At 37.1% G+C, this 22,704-nt stretch overlaps 2 protein-coding genes across 3 annotated transcripts in view; both read right to left on the minus strand.

Annotated features, from left to right (window-relative positions):
* Positions 1–681: 681 nt before the first annotated feature.
* si:dkey-73n8.3 (uncharacterized protein LOC100150965 homolog) lies at positions 682–10,897 on the minus strand. The gene is made up of 7 exons (XM_033993426.3): positions 10,791–10,897; positions 9,540–9,655; positions 9,121–9,276; positions 8,293–8,397; positions 7,534–7,743; positions 1,535–1,727; positions 682–916 (listed from the first exon to the last, which is right to left on the minus strand). The coding sequence occupies exons 1-7, from the start codon at positions 10,802–10,804 to the stop codon at positions 814–816; spliced, it is 897 nt and encodes a 298-aa protein (XP_033849317.1). The 5' UTR covers positions 10,805–10,897; the 3' UTR covers positions 682–813.
* A 7,786-nt stretch (positions 10,898–18,683) lies between these two features.
* The window catches only part of LOC117394820 (tumor necrosis factor receptor superfamily member 11A-like), a 33,701-nt gene continuing 29,680 nt past the window's right edge, over positions 18,684–22,704 (minus strand). The window contains exon 10 of one of the 2 annotated variants that reach the window (XM_033993425.3): positions 18,684–20,112. In XM_033993425.3, the coding sequence (XP_033849316.3) occupies positions 19,784–20,112 (329 nt within the window). In that variant the 3' untranslated portion in view covers positions 18,684–19,783. The remainder of the gene's footprint in view (positions 20,113–22,704) is intronic. The other variant, XM_059018720.1, reaches the window with a different exon arrangement.

Genomic DNA, 22,704 nt, shown 5'->3' on the forward strand with positions numbered 1-22,704 from the left:
TGCTAACACAGAGGATGTGTGAAGACAGTTAAAAACAAGATGTAAATAACTGCTTGTGGATGAAAGGTCAAGGCAGTGCATTCCCAAAGAGATACACCAAGAGACCAATTCCAGCAAATAGGGCTTAGTGTTAAAGAACAAGCAGCGTTTTCTTAACAGCTGGATATAAAGTGTTATAAGGCAGTTTTCAGCCTCTAGAAGAGCTAGAATGATTCCAGAATCAGACACTTTGCACAGCCAGACTTCCTGGTGTTCAAGCTGGGGTAATAGAGAACCAGAGAACAGTGCACCTGACTTCATTTGTCATGCTGTCTGTAAGCTAAGGTTGTTGGACAGAAGCAGTGGTTTCTGAATGTATTGCTCTAATCTTACTGGAAATGTGTAAGAAATGTGACCAGATGAAAAATGCATTTGAGGCCTTCCTCAGAAAGAAAATAGTCTGTAATAGTTAATAGTTAACTGTATATTTATTTTTGTAGATGGAAGTAGAAAATAAGAAAACAAGGTTAAGGCTGTCATACTCTGTGTTTGTAGATTTTCTATGCAATAAAAGATCTTCCTCATATCTTGATTTTACCCATGCTGATATGTACGGTATGTTGCACCTAAATTATTTTCTCTGTTATTCCCTCACTGTGTTTGCCAGGACTTGGTTGCCATGGTCATATGTTTTTTTTTACATTAATTGAATATTCTTCTTCAATCAATAGATAGATAGATAGATAGATAGAGAGATAGATAGATAGATAAAGCCTTGTTAATAATGACACTGCAAGTAACAGTGTGTCCAGGGGGTGGTGCCTCAGCAGCTCTTCATCGCCACCTGATTCCCAGCAGGTGACAGCTGACTTTCCAGAGTTTCCGGGCAGACTCGTCATCGCTGGCAGCTCTGGAGCAATTGGCTGGGGTGCAGTTGCTGGTGCACAAAATATATATGTCACATATACTGTACATCATAAAGTCATATAGCTGCAGTTGAATTCCGAATATGCATATGTATTAAGGTATTTGTTTTTTTTATGAAAAGTTAAATGGTCTTAATTTAAGGAGCTTTTGTTGAAAATAGAATTTGAGGACTTACAGCAATAGTTTCCTCACCTACTGGGAGGGTTTTCCCTCTGGGGCAGAAGCTGCAATGTGAGATAGAGGCAGCAGTGTGTGACAGAGGCAGCAGTGTGTGACAGAGGCAGCAATGAGAAAGAGGCAGCAATGAGAAAGAGGCAGCAATGAGAAAGAGGCAGCAATGAGAAAGAGGCAGCAGTGTGTGACAGAGGCAGCAATGAGAAAGAGGCAGCAATGAGAAAGAGGCAGCAATGAGAAAGAGGCAGCAATGAGAAAGAGGCAGCAGTGTGAGATAGAGGCGGCAATGAGAGAAAGCTTGCTTTTCCACTGCTACTGCTTGTGTTACACTAGCCCCACTCAGCATATTTGTATGCTTTGGTAAAGTCAATTATGGTATGTCCTAAACTGTGTAGTTAATTGAGTAAAAATCTAATATTATTATTCTCTGGTAAACACTAGTATTCTTCCTCACCAGTAATAGCCTCCAGACTCTTTTGCCAACTCTGGTGTCACGGCACAATAGAGAGTGGTGTAGGCTCCCTCAGCTGGGGTTCTGATGAGAAACTGAAATGCTTTCACAAACATCTGGATAAAACTTTTCATGTGCCGGATTGCTCTCGTGTAAACAACTCCAGGGTCCACAGCGTAGACTGTCACCCCGGTCCCTGTTCACAGAGAGAAAGGAAATAATTACTTACATTCATTGCCATGCTTATTTCATTTTATTTTACAAAATGGTAACCCAGGAATATGATGCATAGTTTCATACTTCAAATGAGATGTAAAACAGAGGTCCTATTGTAAGTGACTCTGCAGCAGTTGTTGATGCATAGTTCACCCCCTAGTCTCTAAGTCGTTTTGGATAAAACTGTCTGCTAAATTACTTAATAATAATAATAATAATAATAATAATAATAATAATAATAATACTGATTTACTATTGTAGAACTACTACTGGAAGTAGTCAAACCCTTATAAAGGTTTACCACAGTTTTGTTGCAGTTTTACCATACTTTTCCCATGGTTATACTATCATTTACCATAGTTAACCCTGGTTTGCCATGTTTATGAATATGCTTTACCATCCCTCACTGTTCTTTACAGTGCATACCTATGCTTCACCATGCTTTATTACACATTGCTATGCTTTTACTATGATAAACTTGTATAAGGGAAAGACTTAAGGGGCAAAATAAGAATTTGGTTGCTATGGTGATATAGAGAACTGTCTAGGACCCTTTGACAGGGTGAGGGCCCCATGCCACATTATAATGCTAATCCCTTCATGAAAATTGGCTCCCGGGCTCACTCCAGTGGAATGTTTTGAGAATCTAGCCCTACTGATTTATAGCCTCTTCATCACATTTTGAAAACGTAATTGTAAATGAAATAAAAATACAATCACATCACTGCAATGTGTGTTGATCAAGCATTATTTAGGTATAGTACTGAAATATTTGGTTTGGATTTTGTTGTTGTTGTGCAATAGCTTGGTTAGTTTTTTTCTTTTGTGGAAAGGTTTAATTCAGTATAGTATCATAACATGACTTAGAATTTCTACTAATTAAAACAGGAGAATACAATTTAAAATAAAGTTCAGTTTGAATGGGGCATATCAAGCAAACCAAACCCCTAATAAAATGGAAGACGTGGTAAGTGTTTCAGAAGTGCTGAATTATGCTTAACCTCCAGGGAGGCACAGATTCAATATGAAGATTGAATGCAGCCCCACTTCACGACACAGTCTTGATGTGACTCAGTTGTTTTATAAAATTGTCATTTTACAATGCTACTAGTCTATACAGCTATTTTGTTTTTCAATCTTATTTTTAAATTATAATCATGTGGCTGACACCATAACTTGACATGTGACAAATTCTTCATGCACCCCCACTACGTGAATGGATTATATATGGAAATTATAATTGGTATGGTATATGCTTTTAATCCATTATAAAACTGATGTCTCACATGGCAAATTCCTCCATGCTAACAGCATAAACTGTGCTGCCTCTTGTTCATTATACAGTCTGGGAAATAACCCACAGCCCTCAATCTAGCTGTCCACACTGACCCCACAAGACTGCACAACAAGCAGGGAACTAATATAATGATTACTTTCAAATTCATATTTAAAATGATGAAAGATGTAGGATTAATAGTCACTGAGACTTGTAAAAGTTTACCAAAGTAAAAGCATGGCAACGTGTATTAAAGGATAGTGAAAGCACAGGTAAACATTCATTGTAAACCCCAGAAAGGTGTGGTAAAGCATATTAAAAAAAACATGGCAAACCATGGTAAACTATGGTAAACACATGGTATAGCCAAGGGGAAAGTATGAGAATACTTTTAAGGGTATGTTGTTTATGAAACAACTTTGCGAGTAAATCTTTGGTGCTGACCTCTGTTTGGGGGAACTGTAATTAAAACACAGGTTTTTATCTGATGCTTGGTTTCTTTTCCAGGTACTGCATGTAAAGCACAGGTGCTGGTTTTCATTACAACCTGGCCTCTACACAACACAAAAGGGATTTTTTTATTCACAGTAGAGAGACTTCAGTTTTTTTTTTTTTTGTTTTTTTTTTAAATCCGCTGTATTTGTTTAAAATAGTTGCTGCTTCTATGATGTTCAATGGGCCACAGCCATTTAAAACTGGATGTCTTACCTCTCATTAATATAATATTATCACAAGTCATGCATTGCTTTGCTAAAGTGATGTTTTTATGCTCAGGTGATTCAGTTACAGTCAAGTCTGGAAATGTATTGTGTTGTGGCAGTACTAAGTAAATGTTCATTTAATAAAAAAGAAGTCAAAAAAGCGAGCTAGAGAAAACAATGCTAAGAGACTTCGGAGAATAGTCAGCACTGTTATGTGATCTGAGAAGTTTCTCCCTGGGCTGGAATTTGTGTTTATATGGCTGATCCCTTTATTGGAACTTAACAGAAGTAACTACCGTGACTCGATATGGCTGTTCTGACTCTTGCTATGCTATGTCATTTCATTGAACCAACAGTACATTGTTCCATTACCCAATGTGCCATCAAAAAGGAATTTACTAAGCATTATGGAGGGAGATCACTGTCAAAAATATTTGTATCCGTAAAAAGAATTTGTACTTGTAATTACAGGTACAAATTAAAAATTTAAGTACAAAAAAAAAAAAAAAACTACGAGTACAAATCAAAAATTTATGAGTACGACTCAAGAAAAGCGATGGGCACAAATCACAAAGTTACGACTACCACTCAAAAAGTTACGAGTATAACTCACAAAATTACGATTGATAGCGCATGAAATCACTGTCAAAAATATGTCATAGAGGTCACAGGACAGGCTGTTGATTGGGGGAGCAATCGATGAGTATTTAACAGTGCATGCGTCCAGCACCTTGCATTGCTGACAGAAGGAGTGGCTGCATGTTGGTGAAATGTGTAGGTGGAATTTTCAAAGCGGGAATATGGCACAAAGTCGCCGAACAGATGGACAATCGGAGTCTCAGCAAAGATCTTCTATATACACAAGATAGTTAATCCCCCCCTTTTTCCGTCCCCGCCAATGCAGTGCATCATGGGAATCCAAAGAGTTCCGGTGGCGACTTTTCTCCTCTCTCTATAAGAACATAAGAAAGTTCACAAACGAGGAGGCGGCTATTCAGCCCATCTTGCTCGTTTGGTTGTTAGTAGCTTATTGATCCCAGAATCTCATCAAGCAGCTTCTTGAAGGATCCCAGGGTGTCAGCTTCAACAACATTACTGGGGTGTTGGTTCCAGACCCTCACAATTCTGTGTAAAAAGGTGCCTCCTATTTTCTGTCCTGCATGCCCCTTTATCTAATCTCCATTTGTGACCCCTGGTCCTTGTTTCTTTTTTCAGGTCAAAAAAAGTCCCCTGGGTTGACATTGTCTATACCTTTTAGGATTTTGAATGCTTGAATCAGATCGCCGCATAGTCTTCTTTGTTCAAGACTGAATAGATTCAATTCTTTTAGCCTGTCTGCATACGACATGCCTTTTAAACCCGGGATAATTCTGGTTGCTATTCTTTGCACTCTTTCTAGAGCAGCAATATCCTTTTTGTAACGAGGTAACCAGAACTGAACACAATATTCTAGGTGAGGTCTTACTAATGCATTGTAAAGTTAACATTACTTCCCTTGATTTAAATTCAACACTTCTCACAATATAATGTAAAGTATACAATGTAAAGTCTGCTTCATTTCCTATTCAAATCTTTCTCTTTTGGAAAACGATTTGGAGACCTGGATTTGTTTAGAGACACCCCTCCTTAACACATACGTGTTATTTTTTCTACGATCCATGTTTTCACTTGGCCTCACAGGGGCTCTTCGTCGAAGTGGTGTCCGAAATTGCCGGCTCTCATGAATATGCATGAGCATACAAGACAGGGGCGTGGTTTGGCTGGCAAGGGGTTGGGATAGCCAGTGTTTGAGATTCTAATTTCTATATATCCTTGTTATCGGGTAGATTGCAGTAATGTTTGAGGATTTGAATGGGAATAAATGTTATTTAAAAAAAAGGAGGGGATTTAATTCTACATTGATATCCATATATCAAATATAAAGTTTAAGAGAATAATAAGTAAGCGACGTTGTGTGTGACTTTAATAAAGGGGATTTTTAGCAAAAAAGGAGAGGTCCACATGCCGTGTAATACATATAATGTAAAAATAAAAGTAACAGCAGAAATGTAATTGAGCAACGTATAGCAGCAGTGCGATTATGATAATAGGTCCCATCCCAGGCTCCGACTTCAGACGTAAATTTGCAACTTTTTAAAATTAAACACTTTTTATTAATTTACATAGACATACAATGTATTTATTTTATTTTTCTAATAAGACACTATTTTAAATAAGGCATAAACAATGGGTCATAAATATAAGCCTAATTAATAGTAGACCCAAGCCTAAATTGTAGTGATAGAAATATTAATGATGATAATCAATTAAATATATCTAATTAACCCAATAAATAGACCTAATTAACCCGCTATAAAAAAGTTGATGAATTGAGTTGCCGCCAATCTCGTTCACTGCATATCCCAACCTTGACAACCAAGCCAACGATCAAACCACGCCCCATCTTGTCTGCTCATGAATATTCATGAGCCAGCAAATTTGGACAGCATTTCAGTGAAAACAGTCCTTGTGAGGCCAAGTGAAAACATCGATCGTGGAAATAATAACACGTATGTGTTAAGGATGGATGTCTCTAAACAAATCCAGGTGAATCTTGCTAAAAAGAAATGCAATCGTTTTCAAAAGAGAAAGCTTTGAATAGGAAATTAAGCAGACTTTACATTACAGATAGGAGAAAATTCGCCACCGGACCTCTTTGGATTCCCATTGTTGCACCGCATTGGCGGGGACGGAAAAAAGGGGGAGTTGACTATCTTTTGTATGAAGATCTTTGCTGAGACTGAGATTGGCACAAAGTCGCCCAACAGATGGACATATTCCCGCTTTGAAAATTCCACCTACACATTTCACCAACATGCAATCACTTCTTCCCTTCTATCAGCAATGCAAGGTGCTGGACGCATGCGCTGAATACTCATCGATTGTTCCCCCAATCAACAGCCTGTCCTGTGACCTCTATGACGTATTTTTGACAGTGATGTCACGCTCTATCCAACTCGTAATTTTTTGTACTCACTCGTAACTGAGTCGTAGTCGTAACTTTGTGATTTGTACCCGTAGCTTTTCTTGAGTCATACTCGTATTTTTGGTTTGTACTCGTAACTTTTTGATGTGTACTGGTAATTTGTTATGAGTTGTACTAGTATTTTTGATTTCTACTTGTATTTTTGATTTGTACCTGTAATTACAAGTACAAATTATTTGAACGGATATGAATATTTTTTGACAGCGATCTCACTCCATACATATCTGATTCATGGTAAAGGATAGAAGCAGATTCCTAAAATCCAGTTAGCAAAATAATAATAATAATAATGGTGAAAACTCACAAGTCAGCAAACAAGATGGTAGCCAGGTATATTAAGCAATTGAGAAAAATGATAAACACAAAATAATAATTTTAGAGCAGAATGATTGCAACCATAAAACACAGTAAGGGAGGAAGAAAACAACAACAGACAACGGGGTATTAAATTTATTTTGATTACTGCAACTAGATATGAAACAATGTGTGACAGACATTCTCCATTATACCTCCTAAGATTTAATGCACTCAATGACCTGTGCTAAATACATCCTTATTGAATGTCATTTCAATTGGACAAGCTCTGGATATATGTAATATTATAATGATGACATACATTATAGACAGATGGCAGTCTGACAGCCTCCATATACCCCCAGATTATGACTCAATACTTTGCCTCTACCACATGTCGGCGGGGGACGATGATTCAACACAGTTCTACATTTTCTGTTTGAAAAACATTTGTGTTTTAGCGCTGGCTGCCTGCTATTGATTTACTCACCTTCCAGCCTTCTGGCCAGCTCTCGAGTGAAGAGGACATTGGCCAGCTTGCTCTGCACATAGGCTTTCACAGGGTGGTAGCTTTTCTCACTAGTCAGGTCATCAAACTGGATCTTTCCCATGGAGTGTGTGCTAGAAGAAAGGTTGATAATTCTGGCGGGGGTCGATTGCTTTAACAGGTCCAGCAGTAAGAAGGTAAGAAAAAAGTGCCCTATAATACAATAACAACAAGGGTAGAAATTGAACTGATTTAACAAAAAAATCTAAAACAGAAATACGTTTTAAAAAACAGGAATAACTGACTTTAAAATAATAAAAAAATATTCAGTATTGCATTATCACAGAGGTGTGTTTTAACTGCTGGGTCGGGTTTTAGACTATACTGTATACAGTATAAAGGCTACCAACCCCCTCATGTGTGATGTTAGATTACTCCAGTTTGAGATGGAATGTGGCCCAAATGCCTGTTTTTCACTAAGCAGAAAAGGGACGAAGGTAAAGACTTTTTAAAGTGTTTTCTTTGATTGTTTTTGTGAAAGTATGGTTTGTCTTGTAATGCAACAGTTCATAATTATGTAAATACATTTCAGGCACCACAGTCTCTGTGTTCTGTCAGCAGATCCCAAACCCCCTTTTACAGCCTGAAGGGGGGGGGGGGGGGGTGTTGTAGTCTATGAGGTGTAACTAGGCAAACTTCCAGCTGATGCTATGGAACAACTGATGCTTGGTCCCAGTATCCAATTTTGATAGAAATTCTTACCTAAATGATTGACTCCAAACTGCATTTCAAAGCCATCAGTCGTGGTGGAATATGGACACATTGCTATTCCTGCATTGTTAATCAAAATGCTGACTGTCTTCTCCACTGGAACATAGAAAGACACAAAAGTGATGAACCAAAATGTGAAGTAAATTTAAAATAAATCTATTGATCAGGGTGTACAAGTATAGAACAACATCATGACAAGTCACATGACCCCTCATTGCAGGCAGGGTTGTTTGGTGGTCTTGGATGATGCCACCCCTCTAAGGCTTTCATGTAAATTGAACCATTTACAAACATCGATTGTGCCGAATTCACAAAGCAGCACAATCTAGAAACAAACTTTTTTTTTTTTTTTTTTTTATTAAATAGTGCTACCAGTTTATTAAGCAATACCACAACATACGCAAATAAACAGTACAGTAACACCAATGCAAACTAATAACACTGACAGAATTTAGTGGCTGGTGTCCCCAAGTTTAGTGACTGGTTAAACATTTAGTAGTAATAAGCTAAACTGAAGCATATAGACAACTCTTGAACCCCCTACCCCCTTGCTGCATTGCCCTTTTACCCTATTTGCCGATAGAATACAGGAACTAGCATGACACTCTTAAAGTCGATTCCCAACTTGTAAACATGTGTGGCTGAAATGAGACTGGCTTTCATCCAAAAGCAGCTGGCTTGTATTTTCCACAGTATTTATATGTTTCCTAACTTTAAAGTAACCCAAAATAATGGAGAACATGTTAAAAAGCTTGGTGGCACAGACTGTATTAGAACAAAGTAGACATTTTAGACCTGCAGTTATTTGTTGAAACTCACTGTTGTAGATATGTTCTGCAAATTCACAGATTGACTTGGTGTCTGCCAAATCCAGTTTGCATGGGATGACAGTGTTGCTTCCAGTGTCATTAATGATGTCGTTTGCTGCATCCTTTGCTTTTTCCATATCTCTGCAGGCCAAAATAACCCTAGCCCCTGTAAAAGAAAAAAAAAGAAAGGGAAGATATGGTGTGACTCCACATAGTGTACATTCCACTAGCTTTGCAATATCCCATAAAGTATGCTGTCATTTATTTTCCTAGCTTAAACCTAAAAAGACACTTTTGAAAGGAAGTATCTAAACACATTTTATATAGCTAAAACATGACCCTAAAACTATTGTTAATATTTACATGTGAATAGAATTATGCTTGTGAAGAATGCTGTAATAAAAGTAAACTTGTCAAGCAAAAGTTTACCTCTCCTGGCAAGATCCCGAGCGGTTTCTTTGCCAATGCCAGTGTTGGCACCAGTTACTATGGCTGTCTTTCCATCAAGCCTGGCATCAGAGGACCAGTTCTTGATACAAACATTTCTGTAAGAAAATTACATTAGCATATGTAATAGAACTTCACCCACTCGTGGTTCGTTGCCCCTTTAAAAACCAGACCCAGGAAATTGGATTTTAACAACGCGGTTGATCCAATTTTAATAAACAAATACAAAAATAAACAAAAACAAACACCTAGCTCTCTTTGAGCACTAACTAAAGAAACACTGGAACCTAAACTAAAAACAGGACAGCTAAACTGTTTACCTGTTGCCAAAAACTAAAATAAAACAAAGTTACACAGCACTCCAACAAAAAGGATTCACTCTACCTACTCTGTAGACTTGATCTGCAAATCACATAACTTGCACAGGTTCATCCAGCATAACTTAAAGCCCACTGTGTGGATATTAAGTGATATTAGGTGATTACACTTTAGTTTCTATTCTGAAAATAAGATAATTGTTTGGTTTTTTTTTTTGGTTAAAGTTAAAAAATAAACTGATGTTACAGAGCTAGTAGCAATAAACAACAATAAACAACTCAGGAACTATGTAATAACTACTGTTTATTATTATTATTATTATTATTATTATTATTATTATTATTATTATTATTTTTATTTTTATTTTTATTTTTATTTATTTCTTAGCAGACGCCCTTATCCAGGGAGACTTACAATTGTTACAAGATATCACATTATTTTTACATACAATTACCCATTTATACAGCTGGGTTTTTACTGGAGCAATCTAGGTAAAGTTTCTTGCTCAAGGGTACAGCAGCAGTGTCTCCCACCTGGGACTGAACCCACAACCCTCCGGTCAAGAGTCCAGAGCCCTAACCACTACTTTTATACACAAATTATAATTATTATAACTAGCTGTTTTGAATAAACTACAAACCCTCTTTAGAAACCATCAAGAACGGTTTCATTAATACCAAACCGTCTAAATTATGTGTTGCTATTGTAAATTAACATTTAGTATTTTTGTTTTGTGTTAGAAAAGTATGCAGCACAAGATGCACTGGAAGCTGACCAATGAAGATGCATTTCAATTCCTTCTCCATGGCTGTTTGTACTAGTGATAGAAATGATTTTAGCAGCACAAAAGAAAACAAAACAGGTTGAAGCATAATTGGCTTATGCGTTGTAATATTTTTAGCATCATGCTCTTACCTGACAAGTTCCATCTCTGTAGCTCAGTGAAACAGCAAGTGCTCCCAGGCGTAAACTGTCTCTGTCTTACCAGGCACTTTTATGTAGGTCAAATAACACAAGATGACTTTGAAGCATTCAATGAAATTAAGTAAAAAATGATGGCTTGTAATTATAGTGTCAGCGACATACTGTGCCCATTGTTAAAATAACAAGTTGTGAAGTACTGCCCACATTTGCAGCATGACAGTGAAAAAACAAAAGCCTCTTTCTGATAAATCATGGTGACTAATCTTTGAAAGCATAGTGTGTTATACTCTTGTAACTTATTTATGAGGTGAAGCATGAAAAACACAAAAAGGCTTTTAATATTGCTTTCTTTCTTCCTTTATTTGCAAGTTTAATCCATCAATCTGTATTGAACAATATTGTACACATTTCTTTCCATCAATAAACCCTACTGATGTACACAAAAGTGTCTGATCTTCTTTTCATGACTTCCTCTAGATGGAAGTAGAAAGATAGCAGGCAAAGGAAAAATCTATATCTGCAAAGAAAGTAATGGTTGAACATGTGCTTCGTGAATTTAATACAAAAAGCAAAAAAAAAAGGTTCAACTCATTTTAATAATAAAAAGCAATGTAAGAAATGGAAGCTATGCATTTACGATTTGCTTACGATTGTAAGTCGCCCTGGATAAGGGCGTCTGCTAAGAAATAAATAATAATAATAATAATTTAATCAACATCATCAATCCAACATTTATTAAACGAGGATGAAAAGGTTACACATCTCTGAGTTATGCTCTCATACCTAGGCTGTAAACCGTGTGAAATATAAAATATTATTGCTTTGTTTCTATCTTCCACTGGGATACAGTTTAAAGCTTCTGTGTTAGAAAGCTGTTTGTCTCCAGCAGCAGCAGAGCTTTATCAGCACATTTTGAACAGGCTGTCTGACAGCACATACAAAGCCTTTGATTGCAGTTTCACATGATCAGCAGGAAAATAGTGAAGAAAATTACACTGGATACAGAACTGATTGAAAAAATGAAAACTGAGAGTACTTGTAGTGCATAAAATCAGATAGGGGCGGAGAGCCAAAAGGGTCAGTGTGTGGGCCCTTACTGATCCTCATTTTGATAATGACCTACAGTGCCTATAGAAAGTCTACACCCCCTTGAACTTTTTTCACATTTTGTTGTGTCAGTGCCTCAGAGTTTCATGCTTAAATGAGGATTTTTTTCCCACTTATCTACATACCATACTCCACACTGTTAAGGGGAAAACAGTTTTTATTGAGAAAAAAATTATATATTAAAAATAGAAAACTGAAAGATCATAATTGGATAAGTCTCCACCCCCTTGAGTTAATACTTGGTGGAAGCACCTTTGGCAGCAATTACAGCTTTGAGTCTGTTGGGATAGGTCTCTACCAACTTTGCACACCTAGATTTGGCAATATTTGACCATTATTCTTTACAAAACTGTTCAAGCTCTGTCAAGTTCCTTGGAGAGCATTGATGGACAGCAATCTTCAAGTCATGCCACAAACTTTCGATTGGATTTAGGTCGGGGCTGTGACTGGGGCCCTGAAGGACATTTACCTTTTTGTTCCTTAGCCACTCCAGTGTAGCTTTGGCTGGGTGCTTTGGGTCGTTGTCATGCTGAAAGGTGAACTTCCGTCCCAGTTTCAGCTTTCTTGCAGAGGGCAGCAGGTTTTCCTCAAGGACTTCTCTGTACTTTGCTCCATTCATTTTCCCTTCTATCCTGACAAGTGCCCCAGTCCCTGCCGATGAGAAACATCCCCATAACATGATGCTGCCACCACCATGCTTCACAGTAGGGATGGTGTTCTTTGGGTGATACGCTGTGTTTGGTTTGCGCCAAACATAACCCTTTGCATTTAGGCCAAAAAGTTCAATTTTAGTTTTGTCAGACCATAAAACTATTTGCCACATGGCTACAGAATCTCCTGAGTGGGCTTTCTTTAGTAATGGCTTCCTTCTTGCCACCCTACCATACAGGCCAGATTTGTGGAGTGCTTGGGATATTGTTGTCACATGCACTCTTTGACCAGTCTTGGCCATAAAAGCCTGTAGCTCTTGCAAAGTTGCCATTGGCCTCTTGGTAGCCTCTCTGATCAGTCTCCTTCTTGCTCTGTCATCCAGTTTGGAGGGACGGCCTGATCTAGGCAGGGTCTTGGTGGTGCCATACACCTCTTAATAATCGTCTTGACCGTGCTCCAAGGGATATTCAAGGCCTTTGATATTTTTTTATACCCATCCTCTCATCTGTGCCTTTCAACAACTTTGACCCGGAGTTCTTTTGAAAGCACCTTGGTGCTCATGGTTGAGTCTTTGCTTTGAAATGCACTACCCAGCAAGAGGGAACCTACAGGAACTGCTGAATTTATCCTGAAATCATGTGAATCACTACAATTTAACACAGGTGGATGCCACTTAACTTGGTGTGTGATTTTGAAGGTGATTGGTTACACCTGAGCTAATTTAGGATTGCTATTACAAGGGGGATGGACACTTATCCAACCAAGCTATTTCAGTTTTTATTTTTAATTAATTTTCTACAAATTTCTAGAATATTTTTCACTTGGAAGTTGTTGGGTAGGATGTGTAGATAAATGAAAAAAAAACTATTTTAATGCATTTTAATTCCAGGCTATAAGGCAACAAAAGGTGAACATTTTGAAAGGTGGTGTAGACTTTCTATAGGCACTGTAGATCACGACACAAGCTAACAGATTTGCAGATGCCACAATAAACTATGGGAGGTAGTGGGCACAGAAAATGCAGAGCTAGTAATATATATATATATATATACACAGGGTGATTAGAAGTTTACCACATCAACACACCATATCATTGATGTGGTAAACGTACTTTCTAATCACCCAGTATATAGAGTATATAGAGTAAATGCATAGCTTACACTTCTTACATTTTTTTAAAATGAGTTTAACCCCTTTTTATATTAAAATCATGTAACACGAGTTCAACAATTGCTGCTGAATTGTGACAATCAATTTGCAGAAAATAGATTTGTATTTTCCCTGCTCTCTTTCTGCTTCCATCTAGAGGAGGTCATGAAAATTACACTAGTGTCTTCTTTCATGTTTCATGTAGTCTCAAAAGAGTTCATAATTTCAGTATGACAAATACAGTACTGTTTTAGTTTTCTTTTGTGCCCTATGGGGGCATCCTTTGTGTTGCATAATTAATAGGTGTTAATCATTTTTTCTATGTAGAACTTGGCTCATGAAATGTTACTGTTAGGTTGAAGGTCACACACTGTAGTTCAGGGGCTTCAGGGGTTCTGTGCCAGCTTGGAGCTCCGCTTAAGGTGCTGGTTCTATGTAGTCTTGTAAACAATTGCCAATCTCTCTCGGGGTCCTTAAAAATGTGGCATGCATCTTCTGCATTTTGTGCTCCAGTGAAGTAATGTCATGGGTTGTTTAATCTTGGTCTCCTGGACACCAGTGGTTAAAGTGAAAATCTGGAGCTGGGGGGGGGCAGTATCTAACACACTAGGTCATTCCACTTATCCAGTACAACATTTTATTATAATATTTTATTGCAAGTATAAGTTAAATATATTGAAGTGTTTTCTCCTCATCTTTTAGCCCAAATCGGTACAATGAGTGTTCCCTTGTTTGGGAAGCAGTATTAGGTTTTTTCTAAATACGGTTTCTCGTAGCATGAAGGAATGAGACAGAATTTGTTGTGGATGATTGTTTCATCATATGGTCTTCTTTGTTTCGGTCTTTCAAATTTAGACCGTCTAATATGGCGCATGGTAGGGAGAAGAACATTGTTTGGGAAGATTTGGTGGTTAAATAACAATTGTTAAGATTATCTCACACAATGAGAATTGAACTGTACAGTTTTTGTGTATAACAGCTACGGGGGCTCTCCTTAGTGATTTCCTGAGCGCGGGGGCGGGGCTGAGCCCATGCTTTGGATGAGATGTAAAACCAAGGTCCTATTGTAAGTGACTCTGCAGCAGCAGCAGTTGTTAATGCCTTTCACCCTCTAGTCTCTGTAAGTCGCTTTGGATAAAAGCGTCTGCTAAATGACTAAATAATAATAATAATAATAATAATAATAATAATAATAATAATCTTTCAGACATTATTTTTAATAATTTCTCTGAACTGACTTCAAACTTCAATTTCACAAGATGTCTGACTCATTTTTTTTTAAATGATTTTATTTATTTATTTGACAAAATGTTTTAAATATAATACAAAATATGCCTAACTCATTCTTGTCTTTCATTTTCAGCTTCTAAGTGGCATCATTTGTATAGATGCTATGTGTATCTGTAGATACATACTGTATTATAGCTTGTGTTCTTTAGTTTCACTTTTTAATCAGTATAAATGGTCCCGTATTGTACATGAGTATTTATTTTTTTTAAATGGTGAACATTGAAACAAATATATCACTCTATTTACTCTTGACAGGAAGCATGCACTATAGCAAGCTTTCTAACAATGCTGGACACAACATATCGTTTTTTTCCATGCACCATCCATTCTTTTAAGTTACATTTTTTATAAAACCGATATGGAAATGGTAAACTTACTGTAACCTGGGTATAGGAATGGAATTATTCTATTTCCAGGCTGATCATTCATATTTTATATAAGTATCATATTGCACAGATTATAGTACTGGTATTTGTTGGAGATCTAGTAGAAATCAGGATAACAAGGAACTACTTTCTGATTACAATTGATGTTCAACGTGATTTTTGCATTTTTTGTATTATTTATTCTGGCAGATTCTTTTAAATTAAAGCTAACAGGTGTGAGTCACCTTTTTATAAAAACTCACAAAACAAATGTATTAAAACAAAGTGCAGTAGAACATTAAAGTTTCAACAACACACTTATGAACTGATTAGTCAACCAAACACCCTACTTTAAACAGTGCTCCAGATCATAATGGGCTTTTTACCATTTAAACACAGCTGTCCTGTGGTTTCTTGTTATCATTCCTTATGTTAAAGGTGTAGACATTTTCTTAATACAGTCACAGACACTTCATTGAAGTTATACTGTACTATGCAATGTGTTCTTGTACAGTATTTAAACTTCTTTTATGGACACCATCAAGCCACAGGGTGGCAGCAGAAGCTGAAAATAACAGAATTGATGAGAACTGTAACTGTGAGAATGTGGTCAGACATATAATTCTTTTCTCCATTTCAAAATTTGCAGCAAACTGTTTTATAATTAGAATAACATGCATCGTTAAAGAAGATGCTATCTAGAAGATGTTGAGATACACTTTTCTGAAGTATATTAGTTAAACAGTAAAGAACAGTGGGGTGTGTTTTACATGCAATTCGAGGACTGCAAACAGGATTGTGGGATAGGACCGCAGATGGAGTTTGATGGTTTTCTTTGGCTGGCATTCAGAAAACTCACTTACATTATTGCTCAGGGGACCCTTCATGAAATGAGCAGTTGGAAGATAATAACAGTAAGAACTATATTCAGAAAGAAAAGTCAGAACTCGCTTCATAGAGCGGAACCTCAGTACATGGATCCATCAAGTGTTTGTTAGGTTTGTGGAGTGATATGGTTCTACAGCATTAGGTGAGCAGGTATACTCAATTTCCTCTACATGACTGCCATTTACTGTACGTATACACAGGCAGCCAAACAGCAGGATTTTTCTCTGTTTAGACTGGATTTTATTTAATGTGTGGTTTTGAGTTTTAGTTTTCTGACATGTACAAAAAATACATTAAAATAAGTACAGTATTAAATTTTCTTTTACTTAACTTCTCCTAAATATTTTTAATGCAAGGAATTGTATTGAGGTCCCCTTTGACAGGTAATCAAAATTATAATTTCCAGTTTCCTGTGTGATTAATATATATTTTTTTCAAATTTAGTCGTTGCCAATTATTTTTTATTATTTTCTCCCAATTTGGAATGGCCAATTATTTTTAGGCTCAGCTCACCTCTACCACCCCTGTGCTGACTCGGGACCGCTTTTTTCACACTGCGGACTCACCAGCAGCCACCCAAGAGCTACAGCGTCGGAGGACAACGCAGCTCTCGGGCAGCTTACAGGCAAGCCCGCAGGCACCCGGCCAGACTACAGGGGTCGCTGATGCGCCACTCGGGGAGCCCCCCTCTGTGTGATTAATAATTTGATGGGAAAGAGTAAAATACCGTACTTAGAAAACATGTTTGAACTTGAGAATAACTGAACAATAAGTTAGGCAGCAGTATTGAAATTGGATGCAACAGTTCAAAAGTGTGAGTTCTGTGTTAAGTTCTTTGGGAAATGTTGAATTGGCTTGCCTTAATATTTAGTATTATCCTATCAACACATTTGGTTAGGCCAAAGTGCCCTTATGTTGTAGATTTAGGAATGTAGATTATTATTTATTTTTTTTCCCACTGAAAATCTTGTGGAAAGAACTGGTGGAAAAATTCAGCAAATATCGGTGTGCTGGAACACAAAATCCCAAGCTCTTTGTTCCTTGGTGCTATTAAAGTACACCATATACAATGCATTCTATACCTTGCCTTGCCTTTTTTGTTTACCAGTTGCATGCTTGGTATGTGCCTTCCTTTTTATTTGCCATGTCTGGGCACTGTTTGAAATGTATTCATCAGGTGATATGTTTATACAGCAGTCAGATGGATGTTTTATTTTTAGCTTTTACAGAATAACACCTGATACTGATTCATCTTAGAGATCAACCATGAATCTTTGATTTATTCACAAATCTTTTCAAGTTGTTCTACAGCTGCCATTGTGATAAGTATTGACACAAAATACCAGTTACCATTAATATGGTTTGTGCAATAATGAATGAGTGGTAGCCATATTGCGTATCTCGCTGGCTTTATCGTAGCATCTAAATGTCTTGAATTGTATTTGTTGTGAGTTTTCAAAGTCTTTTGTCGTATTGGCAACCTATCCTGATGATATCACAGCTCTTTTTCAATGCCCTTCTAAACCCAGCCATTGGTTTTCTCCTAACCTGAATTGATCTGTGGTGTGCCAATGCAAAATTGGTTACATTGGAAAATAACTCAGAAACACCCACCAATGCTACATCAAAGACGACAAAAGTCAAGAGCATGATAAAAATCATAAAAATGTCTTTTTAAGGCTTCTTGCTCATATGAGCATGCTTCAAATACATATTTATGGTGAAAATGATTCCCTGTGCTCTTTTTATTGTATGTCTTAAATTAAAAAAAAAGTCTGTCACCAAGACATGGACATTTAAATGCATGTTGCCTTCCAGTTTCCAGACCTTTCCACTGAAAAAGTACTTGGTGGGTGTATAAAAACACCAAAGACCACCATTTAACTAATTTGTTGCAGAAATGTGTTCCAATTGTTATGGATAATCTGAGCATGACTTCAACCAGGTTCTACAGGAGCTCTCGGGACCTCTGTTGCTTCACAAAGCCATGGGAAGGCACTGACTCGCACCATTAAATAGCAAATACCGTGTTGGTACATGTCCATGCTGTAAATTCCGTAACCCTGTACACAACCAGGCCTGGCTACCCAGTGCCCTGTTGAAACCTCCCTTATAAAAGGTACATTTGCAGTCATTTTGCAGTTTTACCCAAGCTTTTCCAGTGGTTATACTATGCATTTACCATGTTATAGCTATGTTTTACCATACCTCTATGGGCTTTAAAATGCTTACCTGTGCTCTACCATGTTTTCGCTGTGCTTTACTACTCTTTCAGTATAGTGAACTTTTAGAGAGAGTTCCCATACACGTAACAGCAAACAACATTGGAGGTACCCAATGACACTCAATAATAAACATTTACCTACCGGTATTTGGTCCAGTCACTACCTTGCCTCTGGAAACTGTTACGTGTTGTACACTTGTCCTGAACAATTTACTGAATAATTAAGAGCGCATTAAATACACAGGACACTTAATGTATACAAAAGTATAATAGAAATGTCAAATGTATTTATTTTGAATGAGCAAACATGTTTTATAACAAGCAATAAAGACTACGTCCCGCAGTGGTTTTCCACACAGCATGGTTCCAACAGCCCATCTAGTTCTTTACAGGGACAAGCCCTCAGTGCATTTTTGTTGTGGTCCTCAAGCTCTGACATAAACAGTGGAAAACTCATGCACCCCCCCTGAAAGGCTTCTGCTAAGCACTAATCTTGGATCTTATGTAAGGGGTCAATCAGCGTCTATGTTAGAAACTAGCCACACTGTAAATCTCCCAGAGACACACAATGCAAATGGTAGTTATGTGGTTGGCTTTGTGTCTACCAAGGATTGAACTGAAACCAGAAGTGACTTAAACCAGGAAGGGACCCTTTCAAACCCGGCCAATGAAATGTCCATCTTGGTCTAAAGCAGTTTTTTTTTTAATTATACCTGTTGATCCTGGCTTAGCGTGGCCTTCCAGAAGATGTCTATGCCTGATGTTGCTGTACTTACTTAATGTATTTAATAGTGGCTTGCAATTCATTTAATAGCCGTTCAAAAGAACAGGTGCTGTATTGTTTGTTGAGGTTACATTTAAAATTGCAATAAAAAAGTATAAATTGAATTCAAATAGTTTTTTAAATAGCCGCTATTAACACTGTAATGAGCACACACATTTATTTTTAATAATAAAACATAATGCAATTAATGTTCAGACATCCCTTCATTTATCAAATGCACAGCATTTTTGTCATCAGCATTGGAAAATCTCACAAAGAGACCCAGTTGGTTGACCAGAAGGTTGGACTGTCATGTATTTAATTTCAAATGACATTATTATTATTTATTTATTTTTTTATTAATTTATTTGTATGTATGTATTTATTTATTTATTTATTTGGCAGGCGCCTTTATCATTAAGGAATTAATGTAAGTTCACAAAAATGTGTTCCCCCCCCCCTTTTGTCCAGCAAACTTCAGCACCACTGATATCAAGTATGTGCAGACTAGTCACTTGTCCCATTTCTTATGAGAAAGACCCCATTGTCACAGACACTTCTGCTGTGTCCACTGTGTGCTCTCCTCTTGAATAGGGATTGTGGTGTTCCTGACGGGCCCTTCCTTCCTGTGATGTGTTCCCTCTTGCAATGGATAAGCTATATTAATTTGTGGGAGATCGTCCTGCTCCTGTTTGGTGTCGTCCTTAGAAATGCCCCCACTGTTCTCCTCTTGCACCGGACAGCCAAAGGTTTCCTCAGTCCTGCCAGTGCTTGTCTGGGAGTTTTGACTGACATAAACAACAATGACATCTCCACTGAAGTTCATTACTTGTCCATTAGATATGAATGTGGTGTTTTTGTTCCCTGTCACATTTCCTGAAAAACAAAATTTACATTTTATGTAAAAAAAAAAATAAAAAAAAAAAATATATATATATATATATATACATACATATATATATATATAAAATTAATAATAGAGGTTTAGTTTTATTATTACTGTTTTTTATTATTAAAATCAACATGGTTTTCTTTGAGTTTTTGTTTTAATTCACTAATTTTAAATTATTTTACGTTATGCTATAACATCAAGGAACTGTCACGTGATGTTATATATATATATATATATATATATATATATATATATATATATATATATATATATATATATATATATAATTTAAGAGTTACCGACAATATAACCAAATGTATTTTATTTAACCAGAATAATAAAGCCCTTTGATCTTAATTAAGCACATTGGCACACTATAGCACTAAATGTAAAAATACATGTATTTATTTATCTTTAAATAAACACTTTAAACCACAGTTTGGGAACCACAGCACTTTAAAATACAATGGGCTACATTTTCAAAACTATGTACTCCAAATTATTACTCTTTCTTTTTTTTCAGAAAGGAGTTACACTGCCAATAAAGTTACCAAACCAGATATAAACAACTATGACTTTTAACTTGGGAACTTGGAAGTAGCCTCAGCCACAGATTACAGTTGGCACAAGACAATCTCCTGGTGTTGCCCTAGAATGTGCAGTCTCACAATGCTGACAGACACTGAAAGTAAACATTTTGCACCACAGCTTTTTCAGTGCCCTTGAAATACATGACCAGACAGACCAACAGTGCTCCATTCAGACTTGCCCTTATGGTTCACAAAGAGAGGGATTGAACCCACAATTCCCAACCGCTCTACTGTTTGTTTGGAGATATTGCTATTCCTAAAAGTAAATTACAAGTTGCTCGGTTTAGAATAAAAGTTTAGCTTTTGTGTATTGTTTTTAGTTTCGTGCAGTGAGGGTTGATATCCTGAGGAACTGTAACTACTCCTGGAATAGAAACTTTGCTGACTGGTCCAGCAAGTCCTGCCTTTCTAATGCAGTACTATACAAAATGTGACACAAAACCATTCAGAAGTGTTCTAACTGTGCTAAACACAATTCAAGTGAGTACCATGTGCAATATATAGATATAGTCTTTTTAAATGCATCACAGACTGTTTTTGTCATATAGATGTCGTCCAGTTCTAAATAAAGTATAGGGCAGGCTTTTGCTTCTATTCTAATGTTTCCGATTTCAACATCACGTCTGCTTCCTTTATTAACAGATGGGACTGTATGTGCTCTGCAAGTTATGAATAACCACGATCAACTGCAAGAACGGTGAGCTCAAGATGAGCAGCGTGAGTAACTGTTCTTCCATGACTTAGTCATGCGCCACATGAACCGTTATAATGCTTTCCACACTTTAGATGTAACAAAACAACAGAATGTTTCTATTATACTGTGGGAGCTGCAGTGTAGACTCCTATCCCTAAGCTGTAGGTGCTAGTTAGGGCTGCACCACCCCACTGAAGGAGCTTTTCTAATAGACTACAATTAATCCCTGCCAGGAGTTTTGTCATTTATTGCTGTCAAACAAAAGTGCCAGTTACTGTACTTTCACCTAGCCATCAGGTACGCCCTCTCCACCTTCAGACTCTACTGTATCATGCTTATCTTTCAATAAGCATGTTCATTGTGTACAGGTGCATAACATACCCAAATCTGTAGTGCTGTTTCAGAGAACGGATACTATAACAATACAAAATACCCTTTCAAAATATAAACAAACATTGTGGAAGCCTTAGCGACCAATTACGGAAAACAAATACTTCTTAGAGGATTTAGTAAACAAAACAATTAAGAACAAATAGTCCATACTCCATAGCACAATAAAGGCACACAGAAAAAGTTATTACTATGCCAGTTGAGTGTGTGTGAAGCAGAATGATTGATAGATATGGCATCCTGTGAATGGAGCAGGCATGTAAAATGGGCAGGCTAACGCAGAAAACTGGCTTTCTGTAAAGCTATGGGGAAAGAGGAGTTTGTTGTTCAGAAAAAGGCACCCTGCAATCAGTGTACAGGCCACCATCTCTAGACCAACATGCTGTAAACTACCAACTATTTAAAAAAAACATCTACAAACCTGGATGCAACATAGTGCACATTTCATTTAGGAAAACACTAAACAGTTTACGTAGACAAGTAAAATAAATAACATCTTGACTGTTGAAACTGTTCATTAGTTCAAGAGTCAATTGTCAAAATCGTGTGTGTAACAGGGCGGAGGCTGGGCGCAAACCAGCAACCCTGCACACCACAAGTGAGCATCATAAACACTATGCAAAAGAGCCAGGCACATTTGCAATCGTGGTTATAGAGCTTTTAACTTCATCTCATCTCGCCGACAGCGGAAAGAATCCATAATGGCAGTGCATCACACAACACTTTGTTACAAGAAGTGCAATGCACTGTACCTTCAGTGATAAAGTCACCCCCCTGTTAAGGCCACATTATGTTGATTCCTTGACTGGCTTTAAAAGTGAGGTTTCACTGTAGTATGTGAACTACTCATTATTTTATGCTTTGGCAGTATGATATTATTAATATTCTCAACAAATGTTTTC

This window comes from Acipenser ruthenus, chromosome 3, assembly GCF_902713425.1.
Source record: "Acipenser ruthenus chromosome 3, fAciRut3.2 maternal haplotype, whole genome shotgun sequence".
NCBI classification, from domain to species: domain Eukaryota; kingdom Metazoa; phylum Chordata; class Actinopteri; order Acipenseriformes; family Acipenseridae; genus Acipenser; species Acipenser ruthenus.

Excerpts from the sequence above, each read along its gene's own strand:
- si:dkey-73n8.3 (XM_033993426.3), bottom strand. Across the intron at positions 9,277-9,539 it reads TCGGGATCTTGCCAGGAGAG|GGGCTAGGGTTATTTTGGCC; the intron begins GTAAACTTTTGC and ends TTTCTTTTACAG. Across the intron at positions 1,728-7,533 it reads GCTGGCCAGAAGGCTGGAAG|GGACCGGGGTGACAGTCTAC; the intron begins GTGAGTAAATCA and ends CTCTGTGAACAG.